At 47.4% G+C, this 16,250-nt stretch overlaps 1 protein-coding gene and 1 pseudogene across 1 annotated transcript in view; one reads left to right on the forward strand and one right to left on the reverse strand.

Annotated features, from left to right (window-relative positions):
- Positions 1-2,932: 2,932 nt before the first annotated feature.
- Trem1 (triggering receptor expressed on myeloid cells 1) overlaps positions 2,933-16,250 on the reverse strand; it is a 13,855-nt gene continuing 537 nt past the window's right edge. Inside the window, exons 2-4 of the mRNA XM_087897913.1 lie at positions 11,863-12,219; positions 8,134-8,299; positions 2,933-3,482 (exon numbers count right to left, since the gene is read on the reverse strand). Coding sequence (XP_087754039.1) covers positions 3,380-3,482; positions 8,134-8,299; positions 11,863-12,219 — 626 coding nt within the window. The 3' untranslated portion in view covers positions 2,933-3,379. The remainder of the gene's footprint in view (positions 3,483-8,133; positions 8,300-11,862; positions 12,220-16,250) is intronic.
- On the forward strand, positions 9,090-9,675 carry LOC125407559 (RNA-binding protein EWS pseudogene; annotated as a pseudogene).

A 16,250-nucleotide genomic window follows, 5' to 3' on the forward strand; every position in this document is an offset into this window, starting at 1 on the left:
ACTCAGGAAACCAGGCTTAATAGTCATACCAGGGCTCTCCCCGTCAGAGGCTCTGGAGTCCACAGGCCTGCACAAAGGCCAAGGCATCTGCACTGTAGCAAGCAGTCTAGGTGATTCTGACCCAAGACTCCAATTGGACCAGACCCTGCAGCCCAGCCACTGGGTCTAAACCATTGCTTATTTTTATTTAGTTTTCTGCCTGAGACATGGTTTCATTATGGAGTGCAGACTTCCTCCACTCCGCAGCCCCCTCGCCTCACGCTTCCGCTGCTGGAAGTACAGATGGGAACTGTTGTTCTGGTTCTATCCAGATGCTGTGAGAAGACGCCCAAGGAAAACTCGGCTGAGGGCAAAAGGGTTGGCTTGGCTAATGATTCCAAGTCACAGTCCATTATTTCAGGGACGTCAAGGCAGGAACTCAAAACAGCTAGTCACCTCCCATCCGGAGTCCAGAGCACAGAGGACACACAACAGGACTCTTGCTGTCCGCCTGCTTCTGATCAGCTAGGTTTCCTTAATCTGATACAATGCAGGGCCCAGTCTGTGAAGTCTATGAATGGTACGACCCATAAGCAGGGTGAATGCTCCCACCTCATCCATCCGAGACAATGTGGCACAGACATGCAGGCAGGGGACAATTCCCCAACTGAGGCTCTTTTCACAAGAGACTTATAGGCTATGGCAACTTGACAACCTAAGAGCTATAGCAGACACCACACTACTTGTGCGTGTGTGTATATGTATCTGTGCGTGCGTGTGTGTGTGTATGTGCATCTATCTGTGTGTGTGTATCTATCTGTGTGTGCGTGTGTGTATGTGTATCTATCTGTATGTGCATGTGTGTATGTTTACCTATCTGTGTGTGCATGTATGTATGTGTATCTATCTGTGTGTGCGTGTGTGTATCTATCTGTGTGTGTGTCTATCTGTGTGTGCGTGTGTTTGTGTATCTGTGTGTGCGTGTGTGTATGTGTATCTATCTGTATGTGCATGTGTGTATGTTTACCTATCTGTGTGTGCATGTATGTATGTGTATCTATCTGTGTGTGCGTGTGTGAATCAATCTGTGTGTGTGTCTATCTGTGTGTGCGTGTGTTTGTGTATCTGTGTGTACGTGTGTGTGTATCTATCTGTGTGTGCGTGTGTATGTGTATCTATCTGTGTGTGTTTATCTATCTCTGTGTGTGTCTATCTGTGTGTGCGTGTGTTTGTGTATTTGTGTGTGTATCTATCTGTGTGTGCGTGTGTGTTTGTGTATCTATCTGTGTGTGCGTGTATGTATGTATATCTATCTGTGTGTGCGTGTGTGTTTGTGTATCTGTGTGTGCATGTGTGTGTATCTATCTGTGTGTGTGTATATGTATCTATCTGTGTGTGCGTGTGTGTATCTATCTGTGTGTGTGTCTATCTGTGTGTGCATGTGTGTATGTGTATCTATCTGTATGTGTGTGTGTGTATGTTTACCTATCTGTGTGTGCATGTATGTATGTGTATCTATCTGTGTGTGCGTGTGTTTGTGTATCTGTGTGTGCATGTGTGTGTATCTGTGTGTGTATGTGTATCTGTGTGTGCATGTGTATGTATCTGTGTGTGCATGTGTATGTGTATCTATCTGTGTGTGCGTGTGTGTATCTATCTGTGTGTGTGTGTGTGTGTGTAAGAGCTTTCCTCCCTGATTTTTGGTTTTATTTGTTTAATTTTTTGTTTTGAGACATGATCTCTCAATGACCAGGAGAGGGTCTCTAGACAGTCAGCTAGTCCCAGGGAACTCTCTCTCTCTCTCTGCCTCTCAAGTGCTAAGAATACAGAAATGGTTCACCCTAACCAACTTTTTCACATGGTTTCTGTGGACAGAATTCAGGTCCTCAAGCTTCTGTGATAAGCTCTACACCAACTGGGTCTTAACTGGACCACAGCCTCCTGCTTGGCTCTTTAGGCAGAAAACAAACCTCCTGAGACGATCAACTTCTGGATCAATTCTTCAAAGATTTATGCCGGAGCACCAAAATAAAGTAAATCCCACCGAGGCCTCTCCCAAAAGATGAGATTATAGGATTGGAAATGCCCGGTGCTTACCAGTGCCACCCAGGGCGGGATTATACAGAGAGCCATGTTCACAGGGAAGCGTCCTTCTGTGTTGAAAGCATGCTTTAAGACTTGGGATCGCTTCATGGGAGTAGGGGAAAGTCTCCCTACCAGGACTGTGTTTTCCCGACCTGAGATGTGTGGAACCACCACTTCTCAGCCTCTGACTGAGATCAAGTGAGTTGGATGCTATGTGGTGAGATGTGTTTGCTCTTGGGAAGCGTAGGATGAAGTTGGCCCTAGGCATTGTGGAAGAAGAATGAGTTAAATTCCATCCTTTTCTCACCCACAGGGTCCCTTTGTCTTTAGAGTCCAAGGAGATAGAAAACAAGAAAATAGGTGTGTGTCCCAGAAACAGCACTGGGGCCACAGGGCTCCTGGAAGGAGATCTAGAGGTGAGAGGGAGGTAGAGGCACACTGGGGACAGCCTCCCCAGCCTGGGATGGGGTCCTGCCCCCCCACCATGCCTGCCCTGTCTCAGTCCAGAAGGAGGACATTCAGCTGGCAGCAGAACCCTGGCTCTCCATCTCTCTGACTTTGGAGCCCTTCTACAAGGGAACTCTCTAGACCTCATTCCCATCAGGAGGTGGTGGCCTGCTATTCCTATGGTCTCCCTATGGTTACATACACCTCAACCTTCACGGGATGCACTGAGGAGTCAATGAGAAAATGCACACGACATGTTGATGCATGTACTGATCCCTTCCTACAGATGCCATTTCCTCCTCCAAGAGTTTCCCAGACAACAGCATCCAGCTTAACTTGATTTCTCTCTCAGTTCCATAATCCTCAAGGTGGGATCTTGTCTTCTTGGTCCATGGTTGGGAGTGTTCAGAAGACCACGGAGGAAGACAAATCTGAGTGCTTTATTTCCAGAGAGGAAGGTCCTAGAGGCTGAGAGAGCAGGCTGCTTCATAAGCAAGGGCCTGCCCAGGTGGCTAGATTTGTGCTGCCTAGCGGGAATAGCAGCGGTCACCTTTAAACCTCACGACTCCCATGAATGGTAACAGGGAGGAGCACAAGGCTATCTTTAGTTCAAACCAGCAACTCTTCAGGCAGAATGGTCAGGGGGTGTTGGGTTTCCCTCTTCTGAGGGTGCAGAGCATATACCCAAGATGATGGATGAACTGAGGAAAGTGAGCAGGGCCAGCAGGGAACATCCTGGGCCTTAGATGTCACCCATGATTACAGGTTCAATTTCACAGTCCCTCCTCAGCCCCACCCACCCCAACTCCTCCTGTGAGATAGACACAGCTGAAAGGCATAAGTCACTGTTGTGTGGCTTCATGATCTGTCATTCAAATGACCTCTGTGTGACAGCAAACAAGACAGTGAAGATAAGGGTCTTACTGAAGAGTCCACAGACCACAGGAACAACAATGCTGGATATGGAGACCCTGTGGAGAGAGGAGATGGAAGGTTGATCAATGACCACCCACACTGCCGAGTCTGGGAAACTCCTCCCTATCCAATCTTTCCAACTTAGGTCCTCCCTGCAGCTTTCCTTCAGAATGTGGGAAAGTTTAGATGCAGTTTAGTTTATATCTTCCTAAAATAACCAATTAGAAATGTGTTTGCAAGAGAGTCTAGGGTTCAGGTCCAGGAGAAGAATAAGGAGGAGTTCACCCAGGCATCTTGCCCTTCTGTGTGGAATGGCGTCTGGTCCTTATCTAGGGAAACTGATCCCTGCTGTCCCCATTCTCACCTGCTTCTGGGGACAGTGTCCTACCTTAGTCTTCATTGTCCCCATCCAGAAACCAAGAAGAAACCAACCTTACTGAAAACCCCACTGCAGATTTGTCATGATTTTAGCAAAACGGTTCTCCAAGTTCCAGGTAGACAGCAGTAGACATAGGAAAGGGGCCCACCCAGTAGAGAGTGAGAGAGAGAGAGAGAGAGAGAGAGAGAGAGAGAGAGAGAGAGAGAACTTCACCTGACCTTGGCAGCTGGGAAGCAGATAAGGACATGGTGTTCTACATGGTAGGACACAAGGACAAAAATAGTAGGTGACAATGATTCAGACAAAGGCCACAAAGAGTATTCATGATATATAAATGCTGGGTCTCTACAAATGCCACAACCATCAGTCTGCATTAGCAAGAAGGAAATTGTTTCAGCAAAACTCTGTAGATGGTATTGGTTCAAACTTCAAAATTTGACCCAGAGAGTTTGTTTTAGGGGAAGTTTCCTGATTATTATTAACTCAATTCTGTATGTACAACAAATCTTAAATAACAGGATAACATTGAAACTCTTCAAAGTACAAATAACCTCTTTCATAAAGATGATTTCTATTGACTGAGAAACAGTGCTAAAGGTAAGGGTCTAGAAGGAAGAGTCTGGATAAACATTAGTCTGGGGAATCCTGGGGTGGCTTACTCCTGTATATATCACAGGTCACCAGGCTACTAACTAAACCTATTCCCAGCCTTCTGTGCAGACAATGGGTTATGCATCTCTTTCTTTGAAGAGGCAACCTTGCGTGTTTAACATTCCTGGTTTTCCTAGTGCTGATACTGAGCACAAGGCCCACATACCTTTTACATATAAGAACTTAATTGCTCATGAAGCCAGACATTATGGGCTCATGCCCATAATACCAACAGTGGGTAGGCTGAGGCAGGAAGATCACAAATCTGCAGTCAGCATGGACCCCAGAATGAGAACTTATCTAAATACATAAATAGAATGAGAGGGTTTGGTCAATGATCTACTTAGTAAAGGGTGGACCTTACTAAAGCAAGAAAGGTTTAGAGAATAACACTATGGTACAATCATACTACATAGTGGGATAAAGTGTTGTTGATCTGAGTCCAGGCTACAATTTTTCTCTAAACATGGCTAATGATAAGCATATAAATGGGGCAGGAGTCATGAAGGATCACTAGGAAATAGAACTGAGTGTAATTAAGGAATAAATCACAGCAGTAACCTTGAAAGCAGTATGTGTACTCATGCAAATGGTGATGGACTGGAGCAACCTATGTATGCTGACTCTACCCCAGGCTACCATACTGTGCCCTATAAGGGGACAATATTCCAAGGCCACGTGATAAGTTTAGCAGTTCCTAGTGCTAGAGAGGCAACCAGGATAGGGAGGCTAGCTCCTGTCTCTCACCTGTGGTTGCCACAGTACCTACCCTGGTGGCAGCCTCAGCTTTCGGGGGAGCCTGCTGCTGGAAAGGCCCTCCCTGCTTCTGGTCTTGGCTAACGCCATTGCTTCCTAAGTCTCACCTGCCAATGTCCCATTGTAGTTCCTTGGACCCCGAGCTGTTTTCATGCACTGGGCTCCAGGGCACAACCCCTTACAGCAGCTCCTCACCTGCCTGTGGGGTCTCTGATGTCACATTGCTTAGGGCTTCCCCTACCCAATGACTGGATGCAGTAATATATATATGTATATATATATATATGTGTGTGTGTGTGTATGTATGTATATATGTATGTATACATATATATAATTTTTATATTTTTATAAATATAAATTTTGTAAATATTTTTATATTTTCACTCTAAGCCTTCTGCCTCCAACTGAAGCAGTTTCAACTGGTACCCAGATTCCCTTGCAGGACCCAGTCTATGCCACACCTGGGAGATTGGCCCTGTTTATGACCCTCTGTTGACTTCCCTTCCTCGTTGCACTTCCCTGACGGCTCTGCCAGGGATTACTTCCTAAAATATTTTCATAAGGCTTACTTTCCCATGACCCATCTCTGAGAAAGTAAGCTTGTCACAGGAAAATGGCGCTCCCTGCCATGCCTGTCCATCAGCAGGGCAGTCTTTGCTCTCCTGTCACCTGGGCAAACAACTTGAAATCAAACATTTTTCTTTCTTGCAGACATCTGGGATGACTGACGCTGTCCTGCCTGGACTCTGGCCAACAAAATAGTCACAAATGTCATAGAATACTAATAATTGGTGAATAATCTCATGCTTCAGTCATGTGGTATAAAGTTAGCAGGTGGCAGGGGTATACCAGTAGTGACAATGTGAGCCACAATGTACCTCCTGTGCCTGGGAAAACAAAGGCAACAGAGACAGACTAACTTCAGGAAAGATGGTTTGGTGGTTAAGAGCACGCACTGCTCTCCCAGAGGACTGAGTTACATGCCCAGGACCCACAATGAGCAGCTCACAGCTCCCTGTAACTCTAACTCTGAGGGTTCCAACACTTCTTCCAGACTGCACCAGCCCCTGAGCTCACACATGCACGTGCACATGCAGACACACCTAGTTAAAAATAAATGTTTTTTTAAAAGAAGGGAAGATGAATACTGACTCTCCCTAGACTGCAAACTTTCACTGCCCCACGAAGGCAGTTACTCCATGCCAGGCACTTGAGGTGGCACCAGTGGAACATGCTCAGACAGAGGACAGTGTGTCTGCCTCCACGCCTGGAACAAGAATCCACACTCAGGGGAATGAATGTCATGACCACTAGAAATATTTTTTCCTTGGCGCTGAGCCTGGAACCAGAGCCTTGAGCACCCACAGCCCATCCTCTGAGCCATATGCCAAGGTCTAGAGGACTGTTTTAAAATGCTAAACCCTTGCCGATCAGCCTGCTGTACCACCGCCTCATGTCTGCACTGTGGATCACCTGCAAAGTCTGCTTTTGAGATTTTATTTAGTTTTAATTATGTATATAAGTGTTTGCCTGAATGAGTATTTGTGTACCAATTAGGTACAGTGCCTACCTGTGGAGACCAGCAGAGAGTGTCAGATCCCTTGGGTCTGGAGATATATGGTTGTCGGTCACCATGTGGGTGCTGGGACTTGAACTCAGGACCTCTGGAAGAGCAGCTGGTGCTCTTAACCTCTGAGCCATCTCTCCAGTGCAGACAATTCCAATGTTTAGAAGACATTTTGTATATGTGATAATGTGCAAAGTGACATAAATGCCCAAATTCATGGAAATTTTTGAGATAAAAGAGTTTTTAAAATTATCTGAGCGGTGGTAGCTCATGTCTTTAATTCCTGCACTTGGGTGGAAAAAGCAGGAAGATGTCTGTAAGTTTGAAGCCAGCCTGGTCTTCAGAGTGAGTTCCAGGACAGTCACGGCTACATGGAGAAACCCTTTCATTCATCTTTCTATGTATTCATCTATCCATCCATTAATCCACGCATGCAAATATCTATTCAAGTATGCGCTCACTCACTCATTGGGCCACCATCCACGTGCATCCGTTCCCAAAGAAAAAGTGCACCCACAGCCTGACCCGTTCCTCTTCATTTTTCTCAATGTCATGACCACAGAGGGAAAGGTTTTGTCATATGCTGTCACCATGATATGCAGCTTCACCACAGATCCAAAAGCCGTGTCCTGAAACTTCTAGAACTTGGAGCCAAAATAAACCTGTCCCATTTTAAGCCTATTGTCTGGGTCATTTGTTACAATGATGGAGAGGTGACAAACATAAAAACAGGTTAAACATCTCCTGAAAAATCTTATTTTAAAATATTGAGACAAAGGGCTGGGCTAGTTTGATCCCTGACACTGTGAAAAGGGAGCTATGAGTCTGCCACCGTCTCCATGAACGGTCTGCCATTCCATCAGTGTGGAGCGGAGTGCTCACACCAGTACTAAAATCAAACAAAACAAACTAAGTCAGTTAAACAACACAAAGAGCATTACTAGAGAGACTCATAGACCTGGGGAGGTGGCAGGCAGCATCCTCTGGTGTTCTAGTATCTCAGCAGTATCCTTGGAAACTGAAGCCACAAGGGGTCGCTGGCTCACCCACTGTTACATACACAGCTGGTCTATCTGACATGGGAATTCATCTGCTTCTGGGTTGGCAGGACTGAAAGTATTCATCAAAAATGCCCTTTCCCTCCTCTTACTACTCTGATGTGCAGGGAGACACAGAGGGCGAGCTGGGGAGGGTGGGATCCTCCTCCTCGTCAGTTGCCACCTCCTCCCTCCCTGGGAATTTCTGCACAGACTTGTCCGCTCCTGCTCCAGCCCACCACAGCTTTATTCCACATCCTCTCAGCACATGGACTAGGAGATAAAGGGTGTCCAAACCAGGAGCCCAGAAAACACACCTGGGAACATTTGTCATGTTTGTGTAGGTGACTCCAGGGTCAGAAGAGACAGCAGCTGTGGATGGGGTCATAGTTCTGTTTCTGGGCAGGTGTTTTGTGGTTGTCCGGGTGGGAACTTCAGTCGGGCGTACAGTAGTCACAATGTCAGTAGACGGATCTGAAGAATCTGCGAGAAGACACATGGTGTAGAGAGATAAATGGATGGACATGTAATGGACGGAAGATGGATGGAGGGAGAGACGGATGGATGGATGAGCAGGAGAAGAGAAGTGAGCTGGGGAGGGAAAAGAACATGGCTATTCAAGATGCAAGGATGTTTTTACTAAAATCCAAAGAAGCCAGCCCGAAGCAGAGACAGAGACAGACGAGTGGAAGGAGAAAAGGAGGAGGCGGGAGAGGCGTGAAGGAAAGACTCCTCGGGCTGTCTGAGCTGTGGAAACCTTCTCCTCTGCTGCTGGCCAGCTCTGCACCTCCCCCTTCTCCCCCCACAGCTCTCTCTGCCTCTGTAAGTCACGTCTCTCTAAGGTGTCCTTACTGCTGCACTGCATGTGAGCCGCAGTCTGGACTTGGCACAGACTCCCTGCTCTAGGAAGGGAGGCCTGCTTCTCTTTTCTCTGCCATCCTTGATCATCCTCTATTACTACTGGGGGTGTAGAGCCCAGCAAGGCACCAGCTCTTCCTAGGTGAATTCAGAAATCCATATGGATATGGATATGGATATGGATAATGTATAGGTGCATTGGTCCCTACTGAAGTGAACCTGTACACTTGTTCCTCATAAGCAAGTGTCACTTCAGGTCTGCTGAGCCAGAGTCTGCATGAAATAAGGAGTTCAGGTGGTTCATGCCCACAGCAAGATCTGAGATACACAGTTTAGAAGTCCATTGAGAGGGGGCCCAAGGGCATCTTGGGAGGAGTAAATTGCAAGAGCTTCCTAAGAAGAGAACATAGCACCCATGGATTACAGTGGTGTAGGAGGGTCTTCTGTCTATGTGTTACAACATTACAGTACCTGCAGCCAAGCTGCAATCCAGCAGGGCTACACTGTCCACAGCCCAGTCAATTCAAGGACATGCACACATTACCCAGTTACATGGGCCACAAATCTTTGGAACCTGGACCCCCTACTGATGTCAGTTTTACCCAGTCCTCAGACCTCCAGCCCTATGGGTAGACTGCATACGTGACTTCTTATGGACAGCCTCCAACTGCCTTGCAGGCACAGAGGTAGCCTGTCCAGGGCTATGACACTGTTGCTTATGATACCATCAACGCCATAGTCACCAACACTAAGGCCATCTATGCAGCTTAGTTGACATACAGCACTCAACCTGCTTACCCAGCCTATGGGCAGCAGACAGCAGCCACCATGCCTACCCACCACAGGCTAGTAAAAAGTCTGCCAAGACTAGTCAACTTCAATCTAGTACAGAGGGGTAGAACAAGTCCTGCCTCAGACATGGACAGACTGACTACAGTTGGCCCTAGGTCCCAAGAGCTACCCCTGTAGCCAGTCACCACACCTCTACTCTATTCTGTTAGGAGTGGGGCTCATCCAATACTTTCTCAGAGGCCTTGATGAAAAGACAAAGGGAACACCAATTCTGTGTCCGTGCCCAGGAGCAAACAAGGCAATGTTTGATCTGAGCCTAGGGCCTGGGCCTCAAAGGGGTTAAAGCTTCAGTTCCTGGAAACTAGACTTTCCCCACTAAAGAGACTGGAGTTGCCAGTCCTGCGGCTGCTGCGCACTCGGTCTGTTTCACGCTTGAGATCTCCTGTGTTCCCGTCATGCAATATTGCTTGATCCCCGCTGACTTTGCTTTCTGCTGCCTCTATCCCATGTCCTCTTGCAAAGTGCAAAAAGGATGCTCTGTGTGTGTGTGTGTGTGTGTGTGTGTGTGTGTGTCTGTGTGTGTGTCTGTGTGTGTTTGAGACAGATTCTCACTATGTAGCTCTGGCTGTCTTGGAACTCACTACCTAGATCAAGCTGCCCTTGAACTCACAGAGATTCACCTGCCTCTCTTTCAAGGGCTGGGATCAAAGGTGTGTGCTACCATGCCTGACTAATGCTGTACTTCTTAATAAACGTCCTTGGCATAAGACATAACTTGTGCAAGACCTCCTGACCCCAACTTTCCAGTGTTTTTATTACTTCCGAACTCCTGGCTCTCTCAGGTCATGCTCCTACCAGCCATTTCTCTTCACAGCTGTCTAGCTATGACCTGAGCAGGGTCTCTCAGCAGAACTATGGGCAAGCAGCCATGGAACAACACTAGTTATGGGCAACAAAGTAGTTGTCTCCCTCCAGTTGCCCTGCTCAGGCTGGATCCTACAGCCAAGTCAACATAGCCTATAAAGTGGCATTCTGAGGAGCCCATCCTACACTCTAGTAGCCCATGTGATTATGGGCAAGAGTCTGAAGGGTTTCCTGGACCAGGAGAGAGTTAGAGGCACCTGGGAGGCATGAGCAGAGGTGGGCAAGGGGGTGAACAGGGTGGAATGGGCACCGGAGAGCGAGATGGCTTCTAGAAGCCTGGTGGACCCATGGATGAAGGGGCAGATCTTTCCGTGTTATAAATCTCCCTATAAATCTTGAAGACTTGGCCAACAGTGCAATTTATGTCCAAGAATCAAATGGTAGTGGGACCCTGGATCCCACAGATTTCCTTAAGCATCGGGAGATTGTTGGGATGAACAGGAGAACTCGGCAATCCGCAATCCAAGTGTACCTGAATAAGGAAACAGGAAAGCCTGAAAATGACGCCATGGTGTCCCTTGAGGAGCCACCAACTGCCAAGGTCGCTATGAAGTGACTTGAAAGGAGATTTACAAGCAAGCAAACTTAAAGTCTCTCTTGACTGAAAAAAAGCCTCCAATGAACAGCATGTAGATTAGCATGTTACCCCAGAGCAGAAGAATGCCACCGCCGATCTGCAGAGGCCCTGATGACCTGGGAGATCCTGGAGGATCCATAAGTTACATAGGAGGGTCCCCCACAGAGGGCTCTGAGTTTTAGAGAGATGCTCCTCTGGAGGAGGGAATGTCCAGCACCAAGCCAGAGAATGGCAAATCCAATCCAAACTGTAGAAACCAGGAAATGCCTGGAGAACAGAGTGTACCCATTGTAAGGCTGAGCACTTCCTTCCCCAAACCCTCCCCACCTCTGACTGATGACTGTCGCAGAAATGGCACTAGCAGCTTGTGGGGAGGTAAACGTGGCCTTGAAGACTCTTGCCGTCTTCGAAGAACATTCTGAATTTGCTTCAGAGATGGTGATGGCCGGTTCTGAGGTGAATTGTGTGGAAGAAAATGAGGTGGCACAAAAGGGTATCCTGAACCTTTGATGGAACAGATTTATTGCTTAAGTCAGAAATGTCCTAAATGTATAGTTCCATATTTATAATGTTGGCTATGACATTGTTATGAAGAAACATTAAAATAAGCTAAATGGTTAATTTTAAAAAAAGACTTCCTAAGGACAAGACTTCTAAGGAGAGATTCAGAAATGAGACTAGATCATGTTCAAAGTCTACTCTTTATCTTTGCCCAAGGGGAACCCATACGCAAGGACCCCGAATTACTATTGGACCAAGTGCCTGCCAACAGCCTTGGATGGCAGGCAAGGAAATTCTGACAGGAAGTCAAGCTGCTAGGAATTCTGGTCCACTGCCCCATCCTTGCCAGGCCTACGTCTCCCTCCCTCTCCCCAGACACTTCCTGGTCACTCACCCTTGGTCACCACCAGGCGGACAGGATGGAAGAGCAGAACAGGGTCATTAGGAGGGTGGTAAATCACACAGCGATACAATCCAGAGTCTGCCACTCGAAGATCTGTCATTTGGACATGTAACATGGCCTCCGAAGGGTCATCTTTCAGTGTGTACTTCCCCACACGGACTTCACTGGGATTTGCATTTGGCCTCTCTGTGGCCACCAGTGTCAAGGGCTCCTTTCCATCCGGCAGCCTCTGCCAAGCCTTCCGGCTGCTTGCATACTTCATGATGTTGAAGGGACAGCTCACCGCCAAGGTCTGTCCCTCGATTCGGTTATACGTTTCTTCGGCTGGGTCAGTGGCAGCTTGAACTTCTATAAAGAGGAAAAGGGAAACAGGCTCTGTAGGAAATGGTCCCCATCCAAACTCTGCACTAGGAAGGAGTTGTTTGGTTTTTGTTTGTTTGTTTCACTATAAGAGCCAATGATATGTGGCCAATGAGGATCAAACTTTGCAAACGTTCCTTTTGTGAGTACACGTTAATGCATGTGTGCATGCCTGTGGTGCCCAGAGGCCGACCTCAGGTATTACACATGCCTCAGAATACTGTCCATATAATTGCTTCTTTTCTGTAGGTCTCTCACCTTTTACATGGAACCGGAATATTTGGCTGCTGAGTCCCAGGGATCCAGCCTGCTCTGCATCCCTAGTGCTGGGATTACTAGTGTGTGCCCCCATACCTGTTTTTTTTTTTTTTTTTTTTTTTTTTTTTTTTTTTTTTTTTACAAGACTTTCAGGAATCAAACTCAGGTCCTCATGCTTGTATGGCAAGCACCACACTGGCTGTATTCTTTATTTCTCTAGCCCTAAATGGTTGTTTAAAGGAATGAAATTGCCTTATTGGAGACATGAGTGGCCAGGGCATGATGGGAGAGGAAAGCTGTAGAAAGGTTCCTTACAAGATAAAGAGTGGATATAAAGATATTCTTGAAACACAAGATGATGTCCCAGAAGTTTGAGTCTTCGGGACACATTAAGGAAGCATCAAGAAAAGGAAACAAAAGCAAAGGATCATGGGCACTATGGATCGGAGCTCTGCACCTCCTTCCATCCTTCGGCTCTGCTGATGGGGCTGCCCTACCCCCGAGAACAGCCCTAAGGCCCTGACCACACAGACTGTGACTGGGAGGAGCCAATCGAAATCAGCTCTGTGGCTACTCAGAACCCTGTGCAGAGGCTGGTGGCCAGCAGGGTGCCAAACTCTGGTTCTGTATTTTACCACATTGGAATCAGCTGCCTGAGAATGAGCCAAACAGAAGGAGAGCGGAGTGACAGGGAGAAACTGGGTAGGGAGGAGAGAGAAGGAAACTGACAACTTGGAGTCACGACTAGCTGCACTTTTAAGCCAGCACCCCTGGGTGCCCTAGAACCTAAGACAATAAATCCCTCCTATTTTTGACAGAAACCACAGCCATGTTTCTTCACTGTGTGTCAGGTGTCCCCACCGGATGTCAGGTGCCCCTCACTGGGTGTAAACTGTCCCCCAGTAGGTGTCAGGTGTCCCCCACTGGTGTCAGGTATTGGGAGACATTTTCAGTTGTTATAAACAGGAATGGGAACTATCGCCACGTGGAACTAATGGACAGACAAGGTCAGGGTGCTGTCAAGTGTCCTGCAGTGCACAGGATGGTCCTCACCAGCCATTACCTCACCCAAAATGTCAGTAATGCTGAGCTTGGAAATGCCACACACACACAACACACTCGCATGCATGCACCACACACACACAGCACACACTTGCATGCATGCACCACACACACGCACACACACACACACACACACACACACACACTTGCTCTTGCACTCATGCACACTAATCTCAGCCCACTCTTGGAGTGGAAACAAGAAAATCACTTGGAATTGGGACCCCTGCTGATGTGAGAACATCTAGGTCATCAACACCAGTTCTTAAGTCACTGAGAGACTATAGAGTTTGGCCACTCAGGCCTGGACATCATTCTCCAACAAAGGCATGGACAGAATGCCAGAGCAGGGAGTTAGACTTTCACTTCCTGAAACATCTACTGCTGCTACTACAATTGCCACACATACATACACACATACCACACACACATGCACCGCACACAAGTGTACCACACACACATACATGCATGCACACACCACCACCCACACACAACATACTTGCACACATACACCACACTCACAACACACACTCACACACATGTACCACATATACACAACACACACACCCAGACAGACCAAGACTTACACTTTAGTAGAAGTCATTGCCTGCTGGCCTTGCTAGGACTCACCTCAAGGACTCATGGGGGATTTTGTAATGAGCCAGGCTCTAAGGTCAATTAGATCTCTAAGGAAACCTTGCCAACAGGCTTCCCTGAACTCTGGTCAGAAATGCCTTCCACACTCAGCATGGTGGTAGACACCTGTAATCTCAGGAATGCCTTCCACACTCAGCATGGTGGTGCACACCTGTAATCTCAGGAATGCCTTCCATGCTCAGCATGGTGGCGCACACCTGTAATCTCAGGAATGCCTTCCACGCTCAGCATGGAGGTGCACACCTGTAATCTCAGGAATGCTTTCCACGCTCAGCATGGTGGCGCACACCTGTAATCTCAGGAATGCCTTCCACACTCAGCATGATGGTGCACACCTGTAATCTCAGGAATGCCTCCCACACTCAGCATGGTGGTGCACACCTGTAATCTCAGAACTGAAGTGTTGAAAATGGGTGACTCAGGAAAAAGTTCAAGATAATTGTCAGATACACAGTCAATTTGGAGTCAGCCTGGGCTACGTGAGGCCCTGTCTCAGGAAAAAAGAAGAGAGTGGCAGAATGTCCCCACATACACAGAGACAGGCCAGCAGAGGCTCAGGCCATGCTGAATCAGTTTTGATTACTCCATCACAGGATGGCTGATTCACTCTGTGTGACACGTCCACGGGCTCCACCCTTGAGTGTGTTCGTGGAAGCACTGACTCACTGAAATGCTACAATGAAGACACAGGGCTGGGGGCAGGCCCAGCGCTGCTCAGTACATGTGAGAAGCTGAGCTCTCCAGTTCCAGAATTAGAAGAAGAGCTGGGATTACAACCTCGGGGAGGACAGACACGGGCTTCTGTTCATACCTTTGGCCTCTGAAGTAGCAGATTTGTAGACCCAAGGAAACCCTGGGAAATATCTGTTAAATGAATTACTTCTTTGAGGTTTAATGGACTGTCCACATCAAAAGTGCCATGGGGGAATAGAAGAAAAAACATTTCAACATGAAATAGTATCATTCAGATGCTGGGCATAATGGCTCACACACTTTAAATTCAGCACTAGGAAGGCAGAGGCAGGAGGATTGCTAGGTAAGTTCAAGACCAACCTGCTCTACACAGACAGTTCCAGGACAGCCAGGGCTACAATGAGAGACTGTTATTCAGATAATGCTGTAACATTATCACCCAGCTGTAATCCAAATACACAAAAAACTGAGGCAGGAGGACAAACTTGGTTATTAGTGCAACCTGTGCCACTGCCATTGTTTCTGCTGAAAGATCTGTATGTCTCTGACAGAAACCTGCACACAGAGGCTGGGGCTGCGGCTCAGTGGTAGAGCGGTCACCTGGCATGTGAGAGGTCCTGGGTTTCATCCCCAGGACTGAACCAAACAAAACAAACAAACTAGCAGTTAAGAGCATTTGCTGCAGAGGACTAGAGTTTGCAGCCATCTATAACTCCATTTCCAGGGAAAGCTGATGCCTTCTTCTGGCCTCCTCAGGTACCAGACATGTATGTGGTACATGTATGCGGTATATGCATGCAAACATACACATAAAATAAATTTTTAAAAGGCCAGAAAAAAAGCATAGACACCTGCCTCTCTAACTCTGCCCCTTCTTACATTTCTGTTCATTAGCTTCCGGGGTCTGATTCTCTGCGCTCACAGGTGAAGCCTGGCCTGAAGGCGGCAGTGTTTGACCCCACCTTTGGAGGGCTGTGTGCTTTATAGTAGTGGCTCTTAATACTGTGAACCTTCAATACAGCTCCTCATGTTGTGGTGACCCCCAACCAGAAAATTATTTTCATCACTACTTCATAACTGTAATTTTGCTACAGTTATGAATCTTAATGTAAATATCTGGTTTTTATAGTCGTAAGTGACCCCTGTGAAAAGGCCATTTGACCGCCAGAACGGGGCTGCGACCCACGGGTTGAGAACCGCTGCTTTAGCGCTTCAGAGCTTTGTGGGGTTCGGGAGGTGGCTCCACCAGCAAAGCACTAGCTGTGCAGAGGCCTGAGGACCTGACTTTGGTCTCCAGCACCACGGAGAAAGTCTAGTGCGGGGTACACACTTCTGTCCCAGCACCAGGCAAG

The sequence above is a fragment of the Myodes glareolus genome, chromosome 18 (genome assembly GCF_982192425.1).
Source record: "Myodes glareolus chromosome 18, mMyoGla1.1, whole genome shotgun sequence".
Classification (NCBI taxonomy): domain Eukaryota; kingdom Metazoa; phylum Chordata; class Mammalia; order Rodentia; family Cricetidae; genus Myodes; species Myodes glareolus.